This window comes from Phascolarctos cinereus, unplaced genomic scaffold, assembly GCF_003287225.1.
Source record: "Phascolarctos cinereus isolate Bilbo 61053 unplaced genomic scaffold, phaCin_HiC Scaffold_7;HRSCAF=346, whole genome shotgun sequence".
NCBI classification, from domain to species: domain Eukaryota; kingdom Metazoa; phylum Chordata; class Mammalia; order Diprotodontia; family Phascolarctidae; genus Phascolarctos; species Phascolarctos cinereus.
This window is the reverse complement of record NW_027556180.1, coordinates 151,120,507-151,144,018: the sequence shown is the minus strand read 5'-3', so window position 1 is coordinate 151,144,018 and position 23,512 is coordinate 151,120,507. Positions and strand designations below refer to the sequence as shown.

The following is a 23,512-nucleotide window of genomic DNA, read 5'->3' as shown; positions in this document are numbered from 1 at the left end:
TCAGTTCATGTAAGTCTTTCCAGGTCTTTTTGAAATCCACTATTCTTGTCATTTCTTGTAGCACAATAGTATTCCATTAAATTCAAATGCCACAGCTTGTTCAGCCATTTCTCAACTGATGGGCATCCGTTTAGTTTCGGATTCTTTGCCACCACAAAAAGAGCTGCTATAAATATTTTGTTTTACAAGCAGGTCCTTTTCCCTACACAGCTAGTAGTTGTGGTATTGCTGGATCAAAGGGTATGTGTAGTTTGATTGCCCTTTGGGCATAGTTTCAAATTGCTCTCCAGAAAGGTTGGATGAGTTTGCATGTGGGTTTTTTAATTCTAAAGATTATCAACATCATTTTATTGCTTTTACTAGAGGTATATGTCTAGCAGAAAATGTGCTCCAATAAAAAAATTAATAGAATGTTCAAACATTTCTCTAATTGGTTTATGCTGTGAACTTTACATCTGTTATCTTTTCATTTGAAGCTTATCATTCTACAAGATGTGAAATGTTGGTCTAAATCAAATTTCTTTCATACAGCTGCCCAGTTTTTCCAGCACTGTATTGTGACATAGTGAGAACTTATCCTAGTATCTGGCATCTTTGTGCTTATCAAATATCTGCATGATTGGTACCTAAACAGTTTTACTGACAGATCTGTTTTTATAAATTTTGTTTTTTATGATTTTTAAGGTGATTGGGGTTAATGACTGCCCAGGGTGACACAGCTAGTGAGTATCATGTGTCTGAGGCTGAATTTGAACTCAGGTCCTCCTGACTTCAGGGCTGGTGCTCTATCCACTGCGCCACCTAGTTGCCCCTGATAGATCTATTTTTAACTAGTACCAAATTTATCTATTACCAAATTTCTGTTTAGGAGAAAATTAAATATCAGATCTTTGGGTGAGAGAAAAGTTTGTGCCCAAAGAAGGATAGAAGGCTCATAGAAAATAAAATGGATAATTGTGATTACATAAAATTAAAAAGTTTTTGAACAAGAAAATCCAATAAAGCTAAGATTAAAAGCAAGACAATGGGGACAAAGTCTTTGCAACAAATTTCTCTGATAAAAGTCTCAGTTCCAAGGTACATAGGAATTGATTCGAACTTATAAGAAATAGAACTGTTTTCTGATTGATAAATTTTCTAAGGATATAAAGACACTTTTCAAGGGAAGAAACCTGGGCTATCTATAGTCATATGATAAAATGTTTCAAATCACTACTAATTAGAGAAATGCAAATTAAAGCAATTCTGAGATTCCATCTCACACCCTTCAGAGTGGCAAAAATGACGAAAATGATAAATGTTTCAGGGACTGTGGGAAGACAGGCACATTGATGCACTGTTGGTGGAAATGTTGGTGCACTCATGGATGGATAAAATCATTCTGGAAAGTAAGATGGAATAATGTTCAAAAAGTTACAAAACAGTGCAGACTCAGCTATACCTCTGCTAGGCCTATTCCCAGAAGAGAGCAAAGAAATAGGAAAAGGTCCTTTATGGACAAAAATATTTACAGGAGCCTATTTTATGGAGGCAAAACACTGGAAACTAACAGAATGTGTCCATTACTTGAGGAATGATTGAATAAATTGGGTATATCAATATAATGGAGTACTGTTACGCTGTAAGAAATGAGGAAATAGATGATTTCAAAGAGATATGCAAAGATGTATCGAAACGGATGGAGAATGAAATAAGTAGAACCAGAAGAATGATTTATACTATTAACATCAGTATTACAAAACATAACAATTTTGAGAACTTTTACATGATGATAAAAAATTGAAATGAGAACCAACTAGGTGAGCAATTTATACATTGATAACAACACTGTAAAAAAACCCCAACAAACTTTGAAAGCTGTAAAAACTATGATCAATAAAATGACCAATCGTGATTCCAGAGGACGAATGATGTGCTATTCATAACAGAGAGTTCAGAATGAGATGTATGTGTTATGTATTATATATATATGTGTGTGTCTGTGTGTACATATATATACATATATATGTGTACCTATATACATATATGTTTATATATATATATGGTGTGTATGTGTTTTATATATATATATATATATACATATATATATGTATGTTATACTTAGTCATTGAGAACTCATGCACTTATCTACTAAGCCACTTTGTTTTACTTGACCATGCACATTTATTGCAAGCAATTTTTATTTTTTTTCCCATTGGGGAGCATGGCAAGAAGAAAAAATAGATTTCTTTTAGTTAAAAAATATAAAGATATAGATGCTGTAGATGTGAGATGTTGCATATACTTTCAGATGACTTAATGGCATTACTAGTATTATTTAACTATTTCATTTTGTTACAAGAGACTTCTCTTGAGATGGGAGTAATCAATAAATATTTGTAATGTATAAACAAAACACATCTATAAAACTTTAAAAAAAATGACCAACACACAAAAGATTATGCAAGCTCAAATACTTTTAATCTCTAATTGATGGCCTTCCTTAATTGGTGCTGATATCCTTTGTTAGGCAGTGTTTGTAAAGTGAATCTATATAATAAACTTTTCCAAGTATCTAAGAGTTTAATCTATTCAGCATTTGAATTGTTTTTTATCTTTTTTTGATGAAATTTTTTCTGTATAGCCTGTACTTTGTTCCTTACTGGTCTCTCTATTTTTCTTTGTTGTTGTTGAGTCATTCTTGACAAAGATATTGGAATGATTTGCCATTTCCTTCTCCAATGGATTAAGGCAAATAGAGGTTTAAGTGACTTGGCCATGATCATCCAGCTTGTGAGTGTCTGAGGCTGAATTTGAACTCTGATCTTCCTGACTCTAGACCCAGCACTCAATCCACTGAGCCACCTAGTTGCCTCGTTTTCTTCCTTTAAATCCCAACTAAAATCCTACTTCCTACAGAAAGTTTTCCCCAACCTTTCTTAATTCCAGTGCCTGCCCTTTTAAAATTATTTCCTATTTATTCTGTAAATAGCTTATTTTGTATGTATTTGTTCCCATGTTGTCTCCCCCATTAGATTGTAGCTCCTTGAGGGCAGGAATTGTTTTTTGCCATTTTTTGTATCCCCAGTGTTCTAGCACAGTGCCTGGCCATAGTAGGCACTTAATAAATGTGTATTGATGAATTGGTGATTGATTCCTTCCCCTTTTCAAATAAAACAATGCATTGTCTTATATGTGTACTCCTTTTTTTATAAAGTTTTAAAATTAAATTTTCTTATTTTCAATTAACCTCTCTCCCACCTTTCTTTGCCCCAGAAAAAGAAAAAAAACCCACAACAAAACCCTTGTTACAGGTATGCATAGTCAAGCAAAACAAATTCTTATATTGGCCATGACCAAAAATCTCATCTTATTTTGTATATTTAGTCCATCACCTCTATCTGGAGGTCTGTCTAGCTATCTGTCTGCACATATGTAATATCATTCTTCATCATTCGTCTTCTGGAGTCATGGTGATCATTTCGTTGATCAGAGTTCTGAAGCCTTTCAAAATTGTTCATTTTTTACAATGTTGTTACAATGAATTATTCTCCTGGTTCTGCTCACTTCACTCTGTTATCAGTTTATACAAGTCTTCTCAAGTTTTTCTGAAACTGTCCTTTTCATCATTTCTTACAGCACAATCATATTCTATTGTGTTCTTATGCCATAATTTATTTGGCTGTTCCCATTTGTTGAGCACCTTCTTAGTTTCCTGTTTTTTGCCACCACAAAAGAGCTGCTATAAGTATTTTCTTACATATGGGTCTTCATTCTCTATATGTGTACTTTTTAAAGTAATTAATTTTTGGTTTTCAGCATTCACTTCCATAAGATTTTGAGTTCTAAATTTTCTCCCCTCCCTCCTCTCCTCCTTCCCTAAGACAGTGTGCATTCTGATATAGGCTTTATATATACTATATATGTACTTCTAAGAGCTCTTTAGGTATAGGCATTCTTTCTTCCTCCCCCCTTTTGCAAAGCTGTGTTTTTATTTTTCCTTCCTTTTGGTGACACTCTAAATGCTTGCTGAAGAATCTGGTACCATTTGTCCTCGTTACTTCTTTAATTACTGGCAATCTGTTTCCCTTTCACCTCCAGGATCAAATATGAAATCCTCTGTTATAACCTGGCCCTTTCCTATCTTTCCAGTCTTCTTATACCTTATACCCCTCCATCCAGTGGCACTAACTTCCTGTGTTCCTTGAATGAGACACCCCATTGCCCTAGTCCAGGCATTTTTCATTGGCTGTCCCCCAAGCCTGGAATGCCCTCTTTCCTCATCTCCACCTCTGAAATTTCCTTCCTTCAAGTCTCAGCAAAAATCACTTCAGAAAACCTTTCCCAACCTCGCTTAATTCTAGTGTGTTATCTCTGATGGTTATTTCCATTTATTTGTATACAGTTGTTTGTGTTTTGTCTCCCTTATTAAGCTGTTAGCTGCTTGATAGCAGGAGTTTCATGTTTCTTTGTACTCGCAGAGCTTATTAGCACAGTACCTGGCAAACAGTAGATATTGTTTAACGAAAGTTTATTTGCTAACTGACGATAACCTGATAATTTGGACGTTTATTCCTGTCCTTCTAGTCAATGAGTCAAGTAGCATGTAATCTTTGGATTTCTCGTTCTTCTTGATTATACTGTAAAATATTTCATTTGTGCCAAAGGTGCTTAATGAGGAGAACTAATCTAATTGAGAATAGAAATATTAACATGTATGGATACTCTTAATTTTCTTCTCAGTTATGGACATTAACCAAATCATAACATAAATCAGTATAAGATTCTTATTTTTTGCTGAATATGCCAGAAGTCAGTGATAGTAAATAACCAAGGTCACTTTTGTCTCGTGTTCAGTTCTAGGCCTTAGGTTGTGATTGAATGAAATAAATAACTGGAAAAATTTATAGGTACTCATTTGAGAGGGGAGGAATTTTTTTTGTATGTTAAGGGAAGAGATATAAGAAAACTATTCTTCTCTGTTCTCACTCGTTAATTAACCAACAAGGTGTTTATCCAAAGATGTAGTGAAAATCCAACTTGGTGGTTGATTTCTAATTAGTGGGAGATGATGGAATTCCTACCCCTTGTATATAAATTAGTGGTCCAGAACCCTTACGTTTCCATGTAGTTATTATTCTTTGTAGTTATTCCTTCAAAGAAAACAACAATCACTGTCTGGTATACTCTAGTGTCAGCATAAAAACATGTGGTAGATAGTAAGGGGGTGAGTGTTCATTTAACCTAGCCTGAGATCCCTGGGTTCCTCTCCCTTCCCTCCATGCCCCCGTGCTTACTTTCTTTATTAACAGGTAGCTAGGATCCTTGAAGGCAGGTTGCTACAGCTTCCCTCCTTTCCACTTGTCCAGGGTTATAATAATGGCAGGGAACCAGGGACATGTGGCTACTTGGGAAGAGAGGTGGGGAGATGCCTCGGGAATTACGTGTGTGGGAGTAGGTTTTTGCAGGATTAATGTGCCCCTTTTATTTTGTATTGTGCAGCTCCATGACCATGCCTTACGATACTTGGAAAGTGCTGAACCAATATTGCCTGATTTAGAGAAGCATGTAGGTGATACAGGGAAGCCGCTACATGACTCAGTGGATAGAGCACTCCACCTGGAGTCAGGAAGACCTGAGCTCAGATACTTACTAGCTGTGTGACCCTGGACAAGTCACTTAACCTCTGTTTGCCTTAGTTTCTCCAACTGTAAAATGAGGATAATGATAACACCTACCTTGCAGAAGTGTTGTAAGGATCAAATAATTGTAAAGCGCTTAGTATAGTTAGTGCCTGGCACATAGTAAGGGTTATATAAATGCTAGCTATTCATCATCATCATCATTATTATTATTACTAGCTGATAGCCATCATTTATATAGTGCTTATTATTTGCCAGGCATTTTGCTAGAGCTTTACAGTTATTATCTCATTTGTAAAATGAGGATGATAAAAGCACCTACCTCCCACAGTTACGAAGATAAAATGAGATATCTGTAAAGTGCTTTGCAAGCTATCATTATTATTATTATTCAAGCATGGACAAGTAGACTTTAAAAGAAAGACTAAATGATCATCGGGCAGCTGTCATAGTCACCAAACAGTTTGAGAGAAGCAGCTGAATTAGTAGGTGGTTAAATAGCTCTTAAAGTCAGTATAGCATCTGACACAACTCCCTTTTACCACTTGATGAGGAGCATAGCTTAAGGCTAAATGCTTCAGGGTAGATGGGATCCCACTTCCTTAGCCAGCATCTTTAAAGTTGCCTCTAAATTTTCAGTGACACTTATTTCTAGAATGTCCATGAGATAGTTTAACCTCAAAGAAACTTATATTCTCCCCACCCCCACCATCACCACCGCTTTTTTATAACAGTCTGTGACATATTAATGTGTATGGGGGATGTGGGAGATAATTCAGGGTTGTAATCAATGACAGAACGATGGGTTAACCAGCTAGCACATATAGTTCCTTCCCATTGTCAGTCCTCTTTACAACCCTGCCTCCGTCGTGTTCTTGTTGTTTGACCTTTGTTCCTGAAGAGGACCAAAGACATCAGGAGGGGATGTCGACTTGCAAGTGGATTGGATTTAAGTGAGGCAGGGCTGTGCAAAGTCATCAGCCTTACTTTCTCCTCCAGTCATTGGAGTCCAGTGGCAAGACATGGGTCAGGACAACTGGTGACGTCCTCAGATGCAGTGGGAGACTTTGGCCTTTTTAAGCTAAGGTCTTTCTCCCTACCCTCCTCACTTGGCCTTGGGCCGCCCCATCAGGGTCCTACCACTATGGCCCTCATTTTCTGAGGTCCACCTTTCCTCCCCTCCCCAAACTTAGGAGGACATAAACTGAACCCTTTAGGGGTATAGACTACCTTCTTTCTTTCCACATTTTCCGTAAGTTTTACTGATATTCTTTGTTTTTTGCAGCACAGACGTTTTCTGTGTATCTATACCCACCTCTTCCACATAGAAGCCCTCTTTGTCACAAAGAAAAGCAGTAAAGCAAAACCAGGTAATAGAATGACCCTCAGGGCATGTCATTCCCCATCTGGAGTCTGACCCTTTCTATGAAAAGGAAGTGTGCTTCATTGTCTGTTCTCTGCAACGAATATCAGTTGTTTCCCTTAGTCTGAATGTTTTAATTTACATGATTGTAACTGGTATGTATGTGTGTATTCACATGCATGTCATATATAAGTACATATATGCATATACAGATACAGAGTTCTTGTGGTTCTTTGCTTTACATCAGTGCCATGGATATATATATACATACATGCCTACATATATACATATGAGCATCTATGTCTCTGTGTGTGTGTATATAGTTTTTCTTTTTGTCTTTTATTTCTTTATGACCTCAGTGGTGCGACATATAAAAAATTTGAGAGACATAGTTCCAGGGTAATTAATAATTTTATTAATCATGCTAACAATAATTAATAAGAGTCAGTGGCATTCCTGAATGCCAAAGACCCGTTATGGAACCACTCAACGCTTATGTGCCTTTGGAAGAGTGGGTGTGTCTAAGGATGCAATCAACTCTGATTGGTTAAGAAGTTATGAGAGAATGAACATTATAATGGCAGGTGGGCTTATTCTAATGAGGGTCTGGGGGAGATGACTCTGACCACTCAGTCTTAGAGAGGCTTATCTCTACCCATATCACCCCATCTAGAGTAATCCAGACAAAAGAGAAAATCCACTTTTTCCTAGACCTGTTTAAGTAAAACAGAATGTCCTGGAATTCATCAGTTCACCTACACTAAAATTTCTTTACATTTTGAACAGATCAGAATTATCCCTCTCATTATCAGCCCTGCACTTTAAAGGCTGCCTGATTTCTGAATGAAAAGGGAAAAAAAAAAACACCTTAGTCCTAATTCAATATTTGGATATTAGTATAAGAGAGAAAGTGGGGTATATTCTAAGTAGTGGAATCATAGGATTAAAAGGTATAAGCAGTTTAATAACTCAGGAAGGGGCAATTTAAAAATGTTGTCAGGCCTTTCTAAGGAATAGTGTTCATTCTCTCATAACTCGTTAACCAATCAGAGTTGATTGCACCTTTAGGAACACCTACTCTTCCAAAGCCATATAAGCGTTGAGTGGGTTCCATAAGGGGTCTTTGGCATTTGAGGAAAGGTAGAAAACTTCTTCCCATGGTATTGACACAAATATAAAACACCAAAAGCCTTTCCCTAATAGATAAGTGGTCAAACATGAACAAAGACTTTTCAAATGAAGAAATGCAAATTGTAAATAATTCCATGAACTATGCTCCAAAAAAATAGTGGTAAGAGAAATACAAATGCTTCAGGGTAGATGAGATCCCACTTAGCGAGCATCTTTAAAGTTGCCTCTAAGTTTTCAGTGACACTTATTTCTAGAATGTCCATGAGGTAGTTTAACCTCAAAGAAACTTATATTCTCCCCACACCATGCAAATTGTTGACAAAAAAGGGGAACAGTCATTGTTGGTAGGGCTGTGGGAGAACCAACATACGAATGCCCTGTGGGAGGAGTTGTGAGCTAGTCTACGTATTCTAGATTTCATTTTAGGATTACATAAGAAAAATAACTAAATTGTCTTTGCTCCTTGGCTTGGCAACCCCACTACTGGCACATACCTCAAGGAATTCAAAGACAGAAACAAAAGTCCAGTATATACAAAAATATTCCTAGAAGCATTTTTTTTATGGTCACAAAAAATTGGAGACAAGTTAGGTATCTTTTAAATTGGGGAATGGCTGAAAAAGCCACGTTAGGTGAATGTAATAGAATAGTATTATAAAATTAAAATTTATCATTATTATTGTTAGGAAGAATTCAGAGGAACAGACTGCATACAAATTGATGTAGAGTGAACACAGTGAATACAGTGATACAGAAGAAAAGATCACTAAAATTGAGTCATAAAGAAACCAAGAAGATTCCAGAGAAGGAATAATAAAACACACCTCCTCCTTCATGACAGAGGGTGGACTACTAGGAGATAATGAGATGCGGTCACTTTGTAGGATATTTTTGCTTAATTATTTTTTGTCACAATGGAAGATTCAGCTGGGGGTGTTGGTGGTATTGAAATACCCTGACTCCTAGCATATCTAGAAGTCTGAAGAATATATGGCAATGTAATCTGGCATTAACGCTTATTAGATGATAATAATAGCTTATAACTATTAGATGATAATAACTTACAATTATATAACCCCTACTATGTGCTAAGCATTTTATAATTACTATTTCATTTGATCCTTACAAATACTCTAGGAGGTAGGTGTAATTATTATCCCCATTTAACAGATGAGGAAATTGAGGAAAACAGAGGTTAAGTGACCTGCCCAGGGTCACACAGCTAGTAAGAGTCTGAGGCTACATTTGAACTCAGAGCCAGACTAGTATCTATAGCACCACCTAGCTGCCCTATTATTATGCAGGAATAAATAAATTTAAAGACCTTATCTATATTACACTTAATTTTTGTGACTAAGTGTGAATCAGTGGCTTGCTGCAGGTCTGCTTTGATGCGATAACATACCAGAATCATAGAAATTCAGAGTTAGAAGTAATTACCCTCTTTCCCTGCGTGGTTGCATGGGTGATCAGATTGTCCTTGGTGCTGTTCTGTCTTGCCCAACTCTTTGCTCCAGGTGAAGGATTCCTTAAGACTCCCAAAAGTCTTAACAGTTTTGAATAGGTTCTTAAACCCTGTTTGATTGTACCGTGCAGGGAAAATGTCTTCCCTTGGCTCCAAAGAAAAGTGATATTAGCAAAAAGGTGTTGCTAAAGGCAGTTCACTTGGAAATGAGAACTATCTCTTTCAGAGAATTACAGTAAGCTTAAACTTATTGTGAAAGGGGCATAGAACTGCCTGCCCCCCAAAGTAGAGTGTGGGGAACTCTCTCAGCCAGCAGGGACAAGGGAAGCTGGAGGGCTGAAGGAGAAAGGAAGATACAGTGGAAAGCAGACTGGCCCTGGAGTCATACAGTCGGGTGCAGATCCTATCTTTTACGCGACCTTGGCAAGACACTTCTCTGGGCCCTCAGTCTCCTGATCTGCAGAATGTTGGGGTTCCACTACATGACCTCTGAGAGCTAAGTGGAGTGGTACGAATTAGGGGCTAAGCTGAGAAAATTTCACACGCTTGATCTGCAGATACTGCAGCAGAGTTGAGAATAATATGGTTGAATATAGTTGTAATGGCTTAAGAATAATTATTGTTGAATGACATTGGTCAGAGCTGTGTTATGGGTGGAAACTACTTTCTTAAGGTGCAGTTTTTTAAGTTTTAGGAAGATGCTGAACATTAGACTGATCTCCTATTGAAGACAGTCATTCTATATTCCTAATTTTTGATAATACATTCCTATTTATATAATCAAGACCATTTTCTATTTTATTTTCTTGCAGTATTTTAAGTAAGGGGAACAAAAAGCAAGCTTTTCTGCATTTAGATCATGATATTTTTAAACAGACTCAACGAAAGCCTGACTGTTTAAGGGTAGTAGTAAAAGTTGGTAGTATTTTGATCATTTTGAGAACTTCTCAAGACATAAAGGTGACTTTTACTTCTTTTTAAAATAAAAATTTTTTTCAATTAACTGATATATTTCTTCCCTTTCCCCATTAGGAAAAAAAAAAAGAAACATAGAAGCAAAAGCTTAGTAATAAAAATGCATAATCAAACAAAACAAATTCCCACATGGGTCTTGTTCAAAAATGTATGTCCTGTTCTTCATCTTAAGTCCATCAGCTCTCTGTCAGGAGCTAGGTAACATGTTTCATTATCTAGCCTCTGGAATCATGGTGGACCATTGCAATGATCAGAATTTTTAAGTCTTTCAAAAAGATTTTTTTTTGTCAGTACTGTATAAATTGGTCTCCTTTCATTTTGTCCATGCGTATGAGTATTCTCAGGTGTTATCTGAAAGCATCCGTTTGTCACCTCTTCTAAAACAATAGTATTCCATTCCATTCACATACCATAATTTGTTCAGCTATTCTTCAGTTGATTTCTTGGGTTTTTTGCTTGTTTGTTTTTGCCATTACAGAAAGAACTGCTAAAAAGCTTTTGTAAATATAAGTACGATTGCTTTCTTTGATCTTTCTGACCCACCCTGCTTGAAAACTGTCAGTGGAATTGAAGTAATGTCTATTGTATTCTACCAAGCTGGAAAATATTTGATTCTGTGGGTCTTGTCTGAGAACCATTCCTAGCTAAGTTTGGAGAGCATCATCACCAGAAGTAAGGCTGACACTAGGAGATGAACATTTTTAGGCCAAAAAATACTACTTAAGGTTGGCTTCTTCATCAAAGAGTGGCAATGCCACTGAAATAAAGAATCTCTAAAGTATTGGATTAAGTACAAAGTAAGTACAAAAACTCAACTATTTTTGTTACAGAATCAACAGTTGTGCTTATGAAAGGGAGGCTGTTAGATAACTTACGTTACTTACTTTATCAAACAGTATAAACAAAATTTCAATGTCCACACCTAGGTAATACTGTTCCTACTGTGAGAAGTGACAATGACTCATTCTCATTGCTGAGATGGAATGGCCAGCTCACACACGCACGCGCGCGTGCACACACACACACACACACACACACACACACTTCAGAAAAATGAGGTGTAGTGGCTCATTGGGAGAAGCATTGCAGAATCTCAGGAAGTAAAGTGTTTAATCACACTTTTAACACTTGTTCTCCTTGTGACTTTTGTTAAATCACTTAACAAACTCTGTACCTTGATTTTCTCACTTGTAGGATGAGATCATATTCTTAAACTACTTCTAGAGTTGTTAGGAAATAATAAAAACATAATGGTACATTTAAGTGTGTTTGTGCACATGTGTTAACCACACCAGGAGGAAATAATTACCTCATTCATTAAGTGTGCTTTTGTATCTCCCTCTCTATTCTCAATTTAGCACTTAATTATATATTATCTTGAATTGCTCACTGGTTAGTTCATTGGATTTAGTTTTATCTTCACAAATAGATTGTTGATTTGTTTTAGGTCTGGGGTGTCTTGGATTTTCCCCTCTGAAGCACCTGGTGAAGTACTGAGCACATAGTAGGTGTTCCATGAATCCTTAATTGACTGAGACTTATTTTTGCTTGATAAAGGCTATTGACTTTCATTAAAGGAATTGCCACATGAAAACACTTGATGGACTTCCTGGTATGAAATGCAAATGAGTTTTAGTTTCACTGGTGTTATGAAATACAAAGAGCTTTTTAATAAGTATCTGTAATCAAGGGGGGGGAAACCTTTTACTTAAACCAATAAACACTTAGCTTTGGGGACCAAAGTGGAAGCAGCCAATTTTTCTCCCCTGCTTTGCATATTAACCAAGGCACTTGTTTAGCCATGATGACCTACAGAATGAAGCAAATCACATATGATTATTAAATGAGATAACATGTAAAGCACTGCAAATCTCAAAGAGTTATATAAATGCTAACCATTATTATTACTAAGCAGAAAATAAGTATGTCAGATCAACCTGAAAGCCTCTCATTTTCAGTATTTGTAATGTGTCAGAATTATGAAAAGTTACTGTTCTATACTGAGATTCTTGTTACTAATTTAATTTTGCCTACGTTGTATGGAAATTGCTTTTAGCTCAGGAGCATTTGTAGATTGATGCAATAAGGCAAGTCTTTATCAAAGCAGCAGCACACTGTGTATTGTATCTTTTTTTTTGGTTTGTTTTCATTTGGCATGAAAGTGAGTTCCTCCCATTTCCAGAGCAATAGTACACCCCTTGGAGGCCGGCCTTCCTCTGTCATGCATTCCCACCAAAACAGGCTTTGCAGATTACAGTTTTGGTAGCTGAATTAGCCAGTGTGTATGTGTGACCACTTGTGCCTGGGGGGGGGGGAAGGAAGCTCTCCTTTCCTGGGGTTGGATAACTGGCATGCTCTTAACTTGGATGTCCAGGGATTCAGTACTTCTTGTCGCTCTTACGGTCATTCTGAAGTGGGTTTCCAGCTGAGGATGCAGGCGAGGACAAATAATAGGAATGCCAAAAAAGAGCTTGTGATAGAATCCCCACTACAGTACAAGGATGCACCCCAGGGCGACGTGGAGATGGAAACACCAGTAGAAGTGCCGGTAAGAGAATCTTAAAGTGACAGCTTTGTTTCCTTTCCTACACGGAGGACTTCTAAGAGGCTTCAGCATGTTGTTACCAAGTTTGATATCAGTGTGTTGCTTGTGTTTTACTCACTCGTTAACCAATACACTTGCTGATCCTCTGACTTAGGAGTCGTCTTCCTTAGTTCCAGAAACGTTTACATTTTTGTTGATGGCTTTGTTTCCAGGAGTTTCTTTTGTCCAAGAACAATTAGACATTGTTCAAGACAGAAGTCCCACCTAGCTGCTGCCTTTCTAAATTTAAACCTCCGCCAATTTGGGTCCGTGCAAGTTGCAGTTGTCTTGGACTTTAAGGGGGGTGGGGGTGGAAGGAGAGTGTCTTTTTCCAAGAGTTCGTGCTTATCTCTTAAGGGTTTATTTATTTTTTTCTCCCTTAGAGCAACCAGAAAACATTAATGTAAAGCATTTCCAGAGCTTCTAATGCCTTGAAAGAACAGAGCTATGGAAAGGCATTCTGTCTCATTCATTTTATTTAGAAGGCAAATTTTGAACCACCTCAGAAGCAGACTAACTCCCCTGCGCCATCCCAGAGTAAAGTTTCAGTTGATTACATTAGCCAAGTCTTCTGCAGTTAGGAAAACGTGAAACACTTAAAGTGACTTTTTGAGTGAGGAATGTGAAAAATAGTTGAGTTGTTGTTATCAATGAGTAGGCTGTGCTGCTGGTGGAATTTCTTTAGTACAATAAAAGGCACATAATTTTTTTTAAGCAAGCTTCAAAAACCCACACTCCAGTGGAGACAATTGAGCTTTTCAGATGTCTTCTACAGGGATTGTTAAACTAGTAGTTAGTGATTTTATATAGTGATTAAAAATGTTGTGGGCTCAACTGCTATTGTCATAAAGTATTTAGGTACCATTTTAGCTAATTTGCAATTAAACTAAGCGTGTAGTTAAGAACCTGAACTTAAATATTCCTTTCACCAACAAATAAGATTTAATTATAATTGCTCCTGTTTTCCCATGACATGAGACAATGTATTACCTTATACTGCCTATAAAACAGAGATTCTTAACCTGAGGATCCATGAATTTGTTTAAAAAATATTTTGATAACTGCATTTCAGTAAAATTGTTTTCACTTTTAATTCCATGTGTTTTATTTTATGCATTTAAAAGCATTATTCTGAGAAGAGGTCCCTAGGCTTCAATAGACTGCCAAAGACACACACAAAGTAAAAAGATCTCTTCCTTAAAAGCATGACCTGAGTGCTAACACCAAAGTTGAAAAAAATCAGTGAAATGCTACAACTTTTTAATGCAGGTTTTCAGCCATGAAATTTAGGTTTCTCTCCCCCCCCCGTATTCTTTAGAAAACCATTGGTTGTCAGCTACCCCATTCTCTGACGAGAGTGCTTTGTTTTCTAGTTGGAAAGTGCAAGACGGTATAGCTTATAGTTCTCAGCTGGTAAAACGCTCTCCTAATGTTGCTTTGGACTTTTTAGAGGAAGTTGTGTGGTTTAGGTCCTCTTGAGAATATCCTGGAAAAAAAAATCTTTTGACAGTGATTCTCCAGATGTTTAGAAATATTTCTGTCCAGGGGTATATAAGGCAGACAGCTGCAATATAATAGGTCATTTATCTTTGCACATCCGACTTTTTAAGAGTTTGCATTCTTTTAGATTATCAGACAATAGTCTGAAAACATTGCAATAGTTTGTAACTGACTACTTTTGTTGCTAACTAACCTACTACAATCAAATTTAGTATTTTTTATTTCCATTATAAAAGGTAAAGATAGAGCATCAGCCTGGGAAGAGGCTTTCCTAAAAACAGTGAACCCCTTGCAGAATAAAGACCTGATCTCTACCTGTAGAAGAGAGGTGGGGACCACAGGTATATGGGAAGAGGGTTTTTTTTGTCTTATCAGATAACAAGTAGCCTTTGTTGTTGTCTTAGAAGTTAGAAAGATAAGATGGCTAATAAACAATAAGTAACAAAACTACTTAAGCAGTGCACTGTGCAGGCCAGATCCCCTTACTCATTTTTTATGCATTAAATTTAGCCTCAAGATGTTTTGAAAAGTTACTGAGTCTGACTGGCTAAATGATGGAATTACTGACCAGTGAACTGCTGGAATTCACCTTATCTCTCTGTAAACAGTGCTTGTATATAAGCACAGCCACAACTGAGCTGTCTGTTATAATACTATTCATTTTTAGGAAGGAATTGGGGGGGGGATTTTTAAAGCACCTACTGTGTGCCAGGCACTGTGCTTTACAGATTTTATCTCACTTGATCCTCACAGCAACCCTGGGAGGTAGGTACTCTTGTTATCCCCATTTTACAGTTGAGGAAACTGAGGCAGACAGAGGTTAAGTGACTCACCCTGGGTCACACAGCATTAGCCAGTTTTGAACTCCTAACACTTTGAGGTGGCTGACTAGGGATTCATGGGATTTTGGGGATTAAGACAGATATTGTATCCCTGAAACTTTACATGATCTTGAGAGAAATTGAAAAGGATACTTGATAGGTAGCATGTATAGTAGGTAGTTAGAAAGACCTAAGTTTAGATCCTGACACATGCTAGCTGTATGACCATGGCCAAGTCATTAACCACTCAATGGGCTAGATGGTTCCCTAAGACTGTAAGTTTTAGATGAAATGGTAAGTTACATTGTTGGAGGGAGTTTTCACACTCAAAGTTCACCTGTGTTGATGAAATGACAAGTCTAGAGCAATACCCCTTTCTTCCCCCCGAAAAGACTCATTTTTTAAATTCGAAGTGTATCTTTATTAAAGTTATTCTAATATTACTCATGATTGCCCATAGTACTTTTAAGATAAAATTCCATTTTTCTTTTATGCTTGCAATCAGTGCATGTTTTCTTTCCCTTTTCCAAAACTATAAATAGTTGTATTTTGTCTAAACAGTGGCTGTATTTCAGTCTTCAGTAAGGTTTGTGTGTGTTTTTGAGAGTAATGAATTGCTAAGAAACAATTTGTAAAAGTTCATTGGGCTGAAAAGTAAATGTATAGGCATATAAATATGTAGTAGGTATTATGTACCCCCAGTCTTGTGACAGTAAGAGGAAGAGGTTAATGGTAAAACTTTTCCATTCTACTTCTGGGCTCACCTCCAAACTTAACTAAAAAACTGCTTCGTGGGTGAATAACAAGAGAGGGACATTCTAAAGAAAAGTCCTTTGTGGGGGGGGGGTGCAGTGCAGGATATCAAGGGACATCAGACTACAAGTAGTTCTCAACTTATAAATTCTCTAAAAATCATTTGAAAGTCATTCGTTTGGGACTTGAAATACATTTTCTCCACAGGAACAGTGTCCAAAGGGTGGCCAGCAGAACAATCTAGTAATACCTGTTTGTGTATAATCAACCTAAAATGCATGACACTTCATGTTATTTGAGCCTGCACCTTGCTCTTCAGCTCTTTGCTACTTTGGCAGGTTACAGGTGGCAATTTGGGGCAATCAGTCATGTGAGTTCTTGGATTGAACCTCCATCACTGTCATATTTTATATTTATAGAACATTCAGGTTTCACAAATCCAATAGCAAAGTATTTAATTAAGACATAAAACTAGAAATAACTAAAGAGAATTTCAAAAGTAGGATTATCCTCTGCCCTCATCTACAAATGAATGGATTCTCCTATACTGTCCATGGCTGTGGATAAAGAAAAAAAAAACATGAAAGGGAAAACATAAAAGTAGGTAGGAAATCTCTTCCTCCTATCCTGTGAGTGGATGGAGTGAGGAAACTGTCAGTCATTTCTCCATCTCTTCTCAGCATTCCTCAACTGTTCTGGCATAGAAATCTTTTGTATCCCCTTGGAGCTAGATCAGTCCAGACTGTGGCTCTGGGTTACTAGGTCAGTCTGTGTGGAGTTGATTTCCTGGATTTTCTTCTTCTAACATGCAGTTCCAACCATGTCATTCCCCTCTTAATCAGTGAACTCCAGTGGCTGTCTGGGATCAACTGCAAAGTCCTCTGTTTGGCATTTAAAGCTCTTTATAACTTAGCCCCTTCTTACCTTTTCAGTCTTCTTCTACCTTACTTCTTGGCCTCCGTGCTATTCCACGAACAAGACACTCTGTCTTTACGCTGCAAGAATTTTCAGTCTGGGGGCAGCTAGGTGGCACAGTGGATAGAGCACCGGCCCTGAAGTCAGGAGGACCTGAGTTCAGATCCGGCCTGAGACCCAACACTTGACACTTACTAGCTGTGTGACCTTGGGCAAGTCACTTAACCCCAATTGCCTTTTAAAAAAAAAAGAATTTTCAGTCTGTGTCTTCTGCCCTGTCTCCTTATGCTTCTTTTAAGGGAAATCCCTCTCTCCTTATGCTTCTTTTAAGTCTCAACTAAAACCTCATCTACAGAAAACCTTTACTAAACCCGCTTCATTCTAGTGCCTTCTCTTTCTTTTACCGTACCTCCCCCCCAAGTATCTGGTATATAGCTTGTTTGCTTCTTCTTTCCCTCATTAGATTGCAAGCTTTGGAGGTTAGGAATGACCTTTTGTCTCTTTTTGTATTCTCAGCACAGTGACTGGCCCAGAGCATGCAGTTAATAAATGATTATTGACTGACTTACTGTTTTTGAGTGAAGGCTGTAGTAATTGGCATTTCCTGCTCACTAGACAGTGCCTGGTGATACCAGACTGCTATAGTCTGGCTCCCAGTCCAAGGCAGCTCAAACATTGCAGGACTCCCTGGCTATTGCAACCAGTCACCTCTCTAGGAGGTACCCCATCTACTTCTTTCATGTCCTTTCAAGTTTTTGCCTCTTCACCCAATCCTTGCATCTGGGCATCTTGTTCTAGGATAGAGAAAGAGCTCTGGGCTAAAACAGCAGGATGGATAGGGCATGAAGTAATGGGGATAGAGTGAAAGAGAATGGGGAATTCTTAGTGGTAGCCAGAAGTTAGGAAAAGACCTAGAGGAGGGGAGAGAAATCCTAAGTGGGATAAGGAGAGAGGTAAGAGGAAAAGGGCAATTTGAAAGGAGAGGCTAAATAATGAGAGAATAAATAATTTGAAAGGAAAAGACTGAATAGCAGCATCATAGGCTTAGAGATTTTTAAAAGGCAGAAGGGCCTCAAGAGGACATCTAGTCCAGACTCTTCATTTTGCAAATGAGAAAACTGAGGCCTAGGGACATAATGGGACTTATGACTCACTTATGACTAAGGTCACACAGGTAGGCTTTGAATCCAGAACCTCTGACTCTAGATCTCAGAGGTACTGAGATGGTACTATATTGATTACTGTAATTGATAATCTACTGCAATCTAAGGTAGTTAAGTGACACAGTAGATAAAATCCTAGCCCTGGAGTTAGGAGGAACAGAGTTCAAATCTGGCCTCAGACGTTTACTAGCCGTGTGACTCTGGGCAAGTCACTTAACCCTGTTTGCCTCAATTTCTCATCTGTAAAATGAGCAAGAGAAGGAAATGGCAAACTACTCCAGTATCTTCGCCAAGAAAACCCCAAATGGGGTCATGAAGAGTTGAACACGACTGAAAAATGTCTTAACAAAACTGCAATCTAGGTTGTATCTGGTTTTTCTGTGCAAACTATTAATGGTATTAATTACTAATCTTTGTTCTCTTGGAATGTCTAAGAATCTCTGTATGCTACTCTTGGGGAAGAGTTTTACTTCTAGCTTCTCATCTCCCTTCCATGCATTATTGCCATAAAGATGTGTCCTTGATAAATTCAGTGGTACAGATTTATTTCCTTAACATTATAAAATCCAAGCAGACGGGATAAAATAAACTCCTAAGTGCTGTCTTTTCTTATAGTATAGACTAGTATGAATTTGAGTTACCTAAGTATAAGTCAAGTAGTGATGTAGCTAAAGACACTGGCTTTGGAATCAGAAGGTTTGGGCTCCTGTAAGCAAGTCACTTAAGGTCTCTGCACCTTGTTTTCTTCATCTGTAAAATGAGAAGTTTGGACTATGTGGCCTCTTCCCTCCAGCTTTCAATCTATGATCCTATGAATTTTTTTAGTGTCCCTAGGCAACTCTCTAAGACCATGAGTTGTCTAACAGTTGATGTGTAAGGGTAGATAAATCAGTGGACATTTAATAAGCACTCCTTATGTACTAGGCTTGGTGCCCCAATGGCCACAGAGTAGGTGTTTAACAATTAACTTGTCTTTGAATTAAAAATTCGAAGATAAGAGGAAAATTGTCTTTCCCCCCAGTAGTGGGCCAGAGACCCACTGGTTAGGCACTTATATTCTATTGGATGAGACATTTATATATATAAATATGTGGAGAATAAATAAATAAATGGTAGAGGGAATTTCCTCAATATGAGCTCCTTATGTAGTAAAATCACAATTCTAGTAAAAAAAATTGTCATTACACTAAAAGTGCTTCCTAGATAATTTATGTGTTGTTCTGTCATTATAGTCATGTCCAACTCTTTGTGACCCTATTTGGAGTTTTCTTGGCAAAGATACAGGCGTGGTTTGCCATTTTCGTCTCCATCTCATTTTATAAATGAGGAAACTGTGGCAAACAGAATTAAGTGACTTGCCGAGGGTCACATGGTTACTAAGTGTCTGAGGCCGCATTTGAACTCATCTTCCGATTCCAAGTCCAGTGCTCTATCCACTTCACCAGCTAGCTGCCCCCTCCTCCCAAGTAACACTTTTGTGGATTTAATCAGTTACAAATGATGTTGCATTCTTCATAATTATTTTCAATGATGTTTATAAAGTTAGATCATAAATAATGGGGGTACGGATGTGAAAAGCAGTGTTGCGAATTTTACAGTGTCTAATCCCCAGATGGTTCAGAGCAAGAAATGTCACTTAGCAGCAGCCATATGGCTTCCTTTGGCCTTGGTTTTCCTATAAAATAGAGTAAATAATCATTACTCTCCTTTGAAGAGGTGATTTATTGTATGATAATGGGGCAGGAAGGGAGGCCATCATAACCCTGGCATCAGAGCTATTAAGTATTGTGTGCCCTTCTATGTCACCCATGCTTGGTACTCATGAAAGAAGAATGCAGTCTGGGAGAACTGGAAGGGAAGCTTAGAAAAGTAGGCCAGTTCCTTCATTTGACAGATGAGAAAACCATCTCCTACCTAGGTTAAGTGACTTGACTCACTCCAGGTTACATGGATAATAAATTGATAGGTCATACAGATAATAATTGCATAGTTGTAATTTGAACCTAGGGCCTAAGACTCCAAACCACTGTTGCCTTTATATAATGTTAATCAGGTGCAATTCTTGCCTTCTAAGTGTTTTTACCATCTAAGGTAGAGGCACTTTAGATGTAACTAGGCTTATAAAAGATTTACTAGCAACTTAATAGGCAGTTAAGAAGCGTATAATGGTATTCAGTGTACAACCTTCTTGTTGAAGTGGTAAGCCTTGAGAATGCATATTTAGACAGGGTGGGGTTGAATCAAATCACCACGCCAGACACTTGAGAAACTATCTTGTTTATAAAAAAAACCTCAGGAGAAAAAGGTTCCATAAGTTCTTTTGGTAACTCATTAGAATGCTTGACTATCCTGCCTAAATCCCAGTCCCCTAGTTGAAATCCACTATAATTCCAGCCTCTTTTTCTTAAGCTGTGTCCTTACCTTCCTTGGACACCATCTTCCCCACATGTCATTGTGATTTCTTTTGTCCTCAGATACATAAAAGCATAGAATTTTAGAACTGAAAAAGAACTGTAACCATTCTTTCTACAGCTTTTTTTTTGTATCTCATTTCCCAAACTAATTGTGTCTGTAGGCGTTCTTCTGAGCCCTTTTCAGTTTTTCCCATGTTCTATTTAAGTTGTGAAGTCCATGACCATAAAATCTTTCTGTTAACTAACTGGTGGTTCACAAATAGGAATGTTTAGATCTCTCTGCATTTGAAAATTGACACAGAAAAGTTAGTTAAGAGTGGCAGAAGCATAGTTGTTGGAAAGCACCAATTGTATACCTTGTAAAGATAAAGGGAAAGATTGCCCTTTCAGAGTATGGAAATACGAGTGCTTTAAATCATAGATTTAGAGTTGAAGGGGGGATAGAGATTGAACCAACTTGTCCCCATCTTGCAGATGAGGAAACTGAGGAACAGAAAGATTAAGTGACTTACTCAGGGTCAAATGGCTATTGGGTATCTGAGGTGTGGTGTTTGATTCTTTTCTGTTTTTTTTTTCAGATCTGTGTAAGCCTGTGCAAGTCGCTTAACCACCATGTCTTTGTTTGCTAATCTCTAAAATGGCAATGATAATCACTGCTGGACAAATATGGGACATTCTTTAAAAGGTTATCTTTATCCAGGGCAGTGACGTTACTAAAATAATTAACTTTGTTCACAAAAAAGAAAAACAAATGAGTAGCAGAAGTAGGTCCAGTATATTAGTATTATTTTCCTTTCTTTGTATCCTTAGTGCTTATACAGTGTCAGCTACATAGCAGGTGCTTGATAAATGCTTGTTGACTGGCTAATTCACTTCCACACTTGCCTTTTTTGGTCAAAAGCACTGTCATTCTTTCTATCCCTTAGGTGTGTAATTGCACATTCCTCTTCACTCCTTAGTGTCCCTCACTGCACCTATCCAGTCAGTTACCAAATCTTGTGATTTTTCTTAACCACATCTCCAGTCTCTTTGTTTCTACTCTCAAAGCCCCACCTTAGTTCAGGTTCACTTTCATCACTTCTTAAATAGATGAATCGCAATGGCCTCCCAGTCAGTGTCCCTGCTGCAAGTCTCTCTGTGTTCCGTTTTATCCTCCATGAAGTTGCCAAAATGACAGATAACAACAACAACAGCTACCATTTATATAGCATTGTCTATGTGCCAAGCACTGTGCTAAATGGTTTACAATATTATTTTATCCTCACAACAGCCCTGTGAGGTAGGTGCTGTTATTATTCCCATTTTGAAGTTGAGGAAACTGAAACAAACAGAGCTTAAGTGACTTTCCCAGACTCAGAACGGTTAAGTACCTGAGGCTGGATTTGAATTCAAGTCTTCCTCAGTCCAGATCCAATGCTCTATGTCCTATCAGACCATTTCCCTCCCCTACTCAGTTAAACTCTAGGGGCCCTCTATTGCTTTAGGGTAAAATATAAACTGTGGCTTTTAAAGTCCCTTGTAACCTGACCCCAACATTATACATTACTCCCTTTCCCTTTTATGATCCAGCCAAGTTGGCCTTCTCTGTTTTCCTCATACATAGTACTTCCACACCTGTGCCTTTTGACTGGCCATTTTTCATGCCTGGTATCCACCCCTGATTCACAGAATCCCTCTCTTCCTTTGAAACATAGCTCAAGCACTACCCTCTACACAAAGCTTTCCCTAAGATTCCCAATGGCTAATGCCTTCTCTTGTAAGCTCCCTTGCATTTAGCTACTTTTTATTCTAGTATATCCCATACACACATATACATATACATATATATATATATATATATATATATATTCTAGATGTAGTTATTCATATATGAATAATTAATTGGAAAAATCGTAGAGGCAGGGACACCATTTAAGATGCTATTGAAAATAGCCCAAGTGAGAGATGAGCTCAGACAATGGCCTCAGTAGAATGAGTGAAGAGGAGGTGATGGATGTTAGAATTGTTATCAAGATGAAATTGCCAAGATTTTGCAAATGACTGGATTATGGGAGGGGTGGGGGAGAAGGAAGAGTCAAAGATAACTTTGAGTTCTCAAATCTGGATAACTGGAAAGATGGTAGTATCATCAATCAAAATTGGGAAAGGCATGACAGGTTTTAGCGACAGGTCCAAAATTCTTTGGACTTTGAGATATAAGAGATTTAAAATGGGTTTCAGGATTCAAGTTGAATTCTTGATAGATGAGCAAGGGATCTTGGTAAGATGGGCGAGGTAGGTTGAGTAACCTGGATATAATAAAATGAGGGCAGAGTCTGAAGTTAAGAAATACTAGGAAGAAGAAGCCAGAACCCTCACTTGAGCCAACAGATGATGCTTTATTGTCAATATGTGAGTCGAGCCAAGACTGTTGAAAATTATAGTTTGGCATCCACTTTCTAGATTGAAATCATGTTTGAAATATCCCTGTAACCTGATATTGTTTCCTCCCCAATTTTTCTTGGAATCAGGTACTGAGGCTTTAAGCAGCTCTTTTTGGAGCTTATTCATTCACTTAGTAAGAGTCGTGTTGTATGTATTACTAAAACAGTGATTCTTTTGAAGGGTTTATCGAGTCTTTGGGGAAGAGACAGAGACTGTCTCATTTCAGAATGCCATCACTACCAACTGGCTTCTTGGTTATATCCCCCAAGGCCAGTTTTGCCTCCAAAATAAACACACCATTTTATGTTGAGCACTGAAACTGTCTAAAGAAGAAGAGAGCAATTTAAAAGGAAAAATGAGTTTTGGCCTCTGAGAATTATATA

At 37.7% G+C, this 23,512-nt stretch overlaps 1 protein-coding gene across 19 annotated transcripts in view; it reads left to right on the top strand.

Moving 5' to 3' along the window:
• Window positions 1-23,512, top strand: part of DOCK9 (dedicator of cytokinesis 9) — a 357,948-nt gene that overhangs the window by 132,399 nt on the left and 202,037 nt on the right. For 6 of the 19 annotated variants that reach the window (XM_078147282.1, XM_078147286.1, XM_020963975.2 and 3 more), the window contains exon 1: window positions 12,817-13,103. The exons of 10 other annotated variants lie outside the window; for them this stretch is intronic. In XM_078147282.1, the coding sequence (XP_078003408.1) occupies window positions 12,840-13,103 (264 nt within the window). In that variant the 5' untranslated portion in view covers window positions 12,817-12,839. Of the gene's footprint in view, window positions 1-12,816; window positions 13,104-23,512 lie in introns of those variants that run through there. 3 more of the 19 variants (XM_078147289.1, XM_020963982.2, XM_020963980.2) reach the window with 1 other exon arrangement.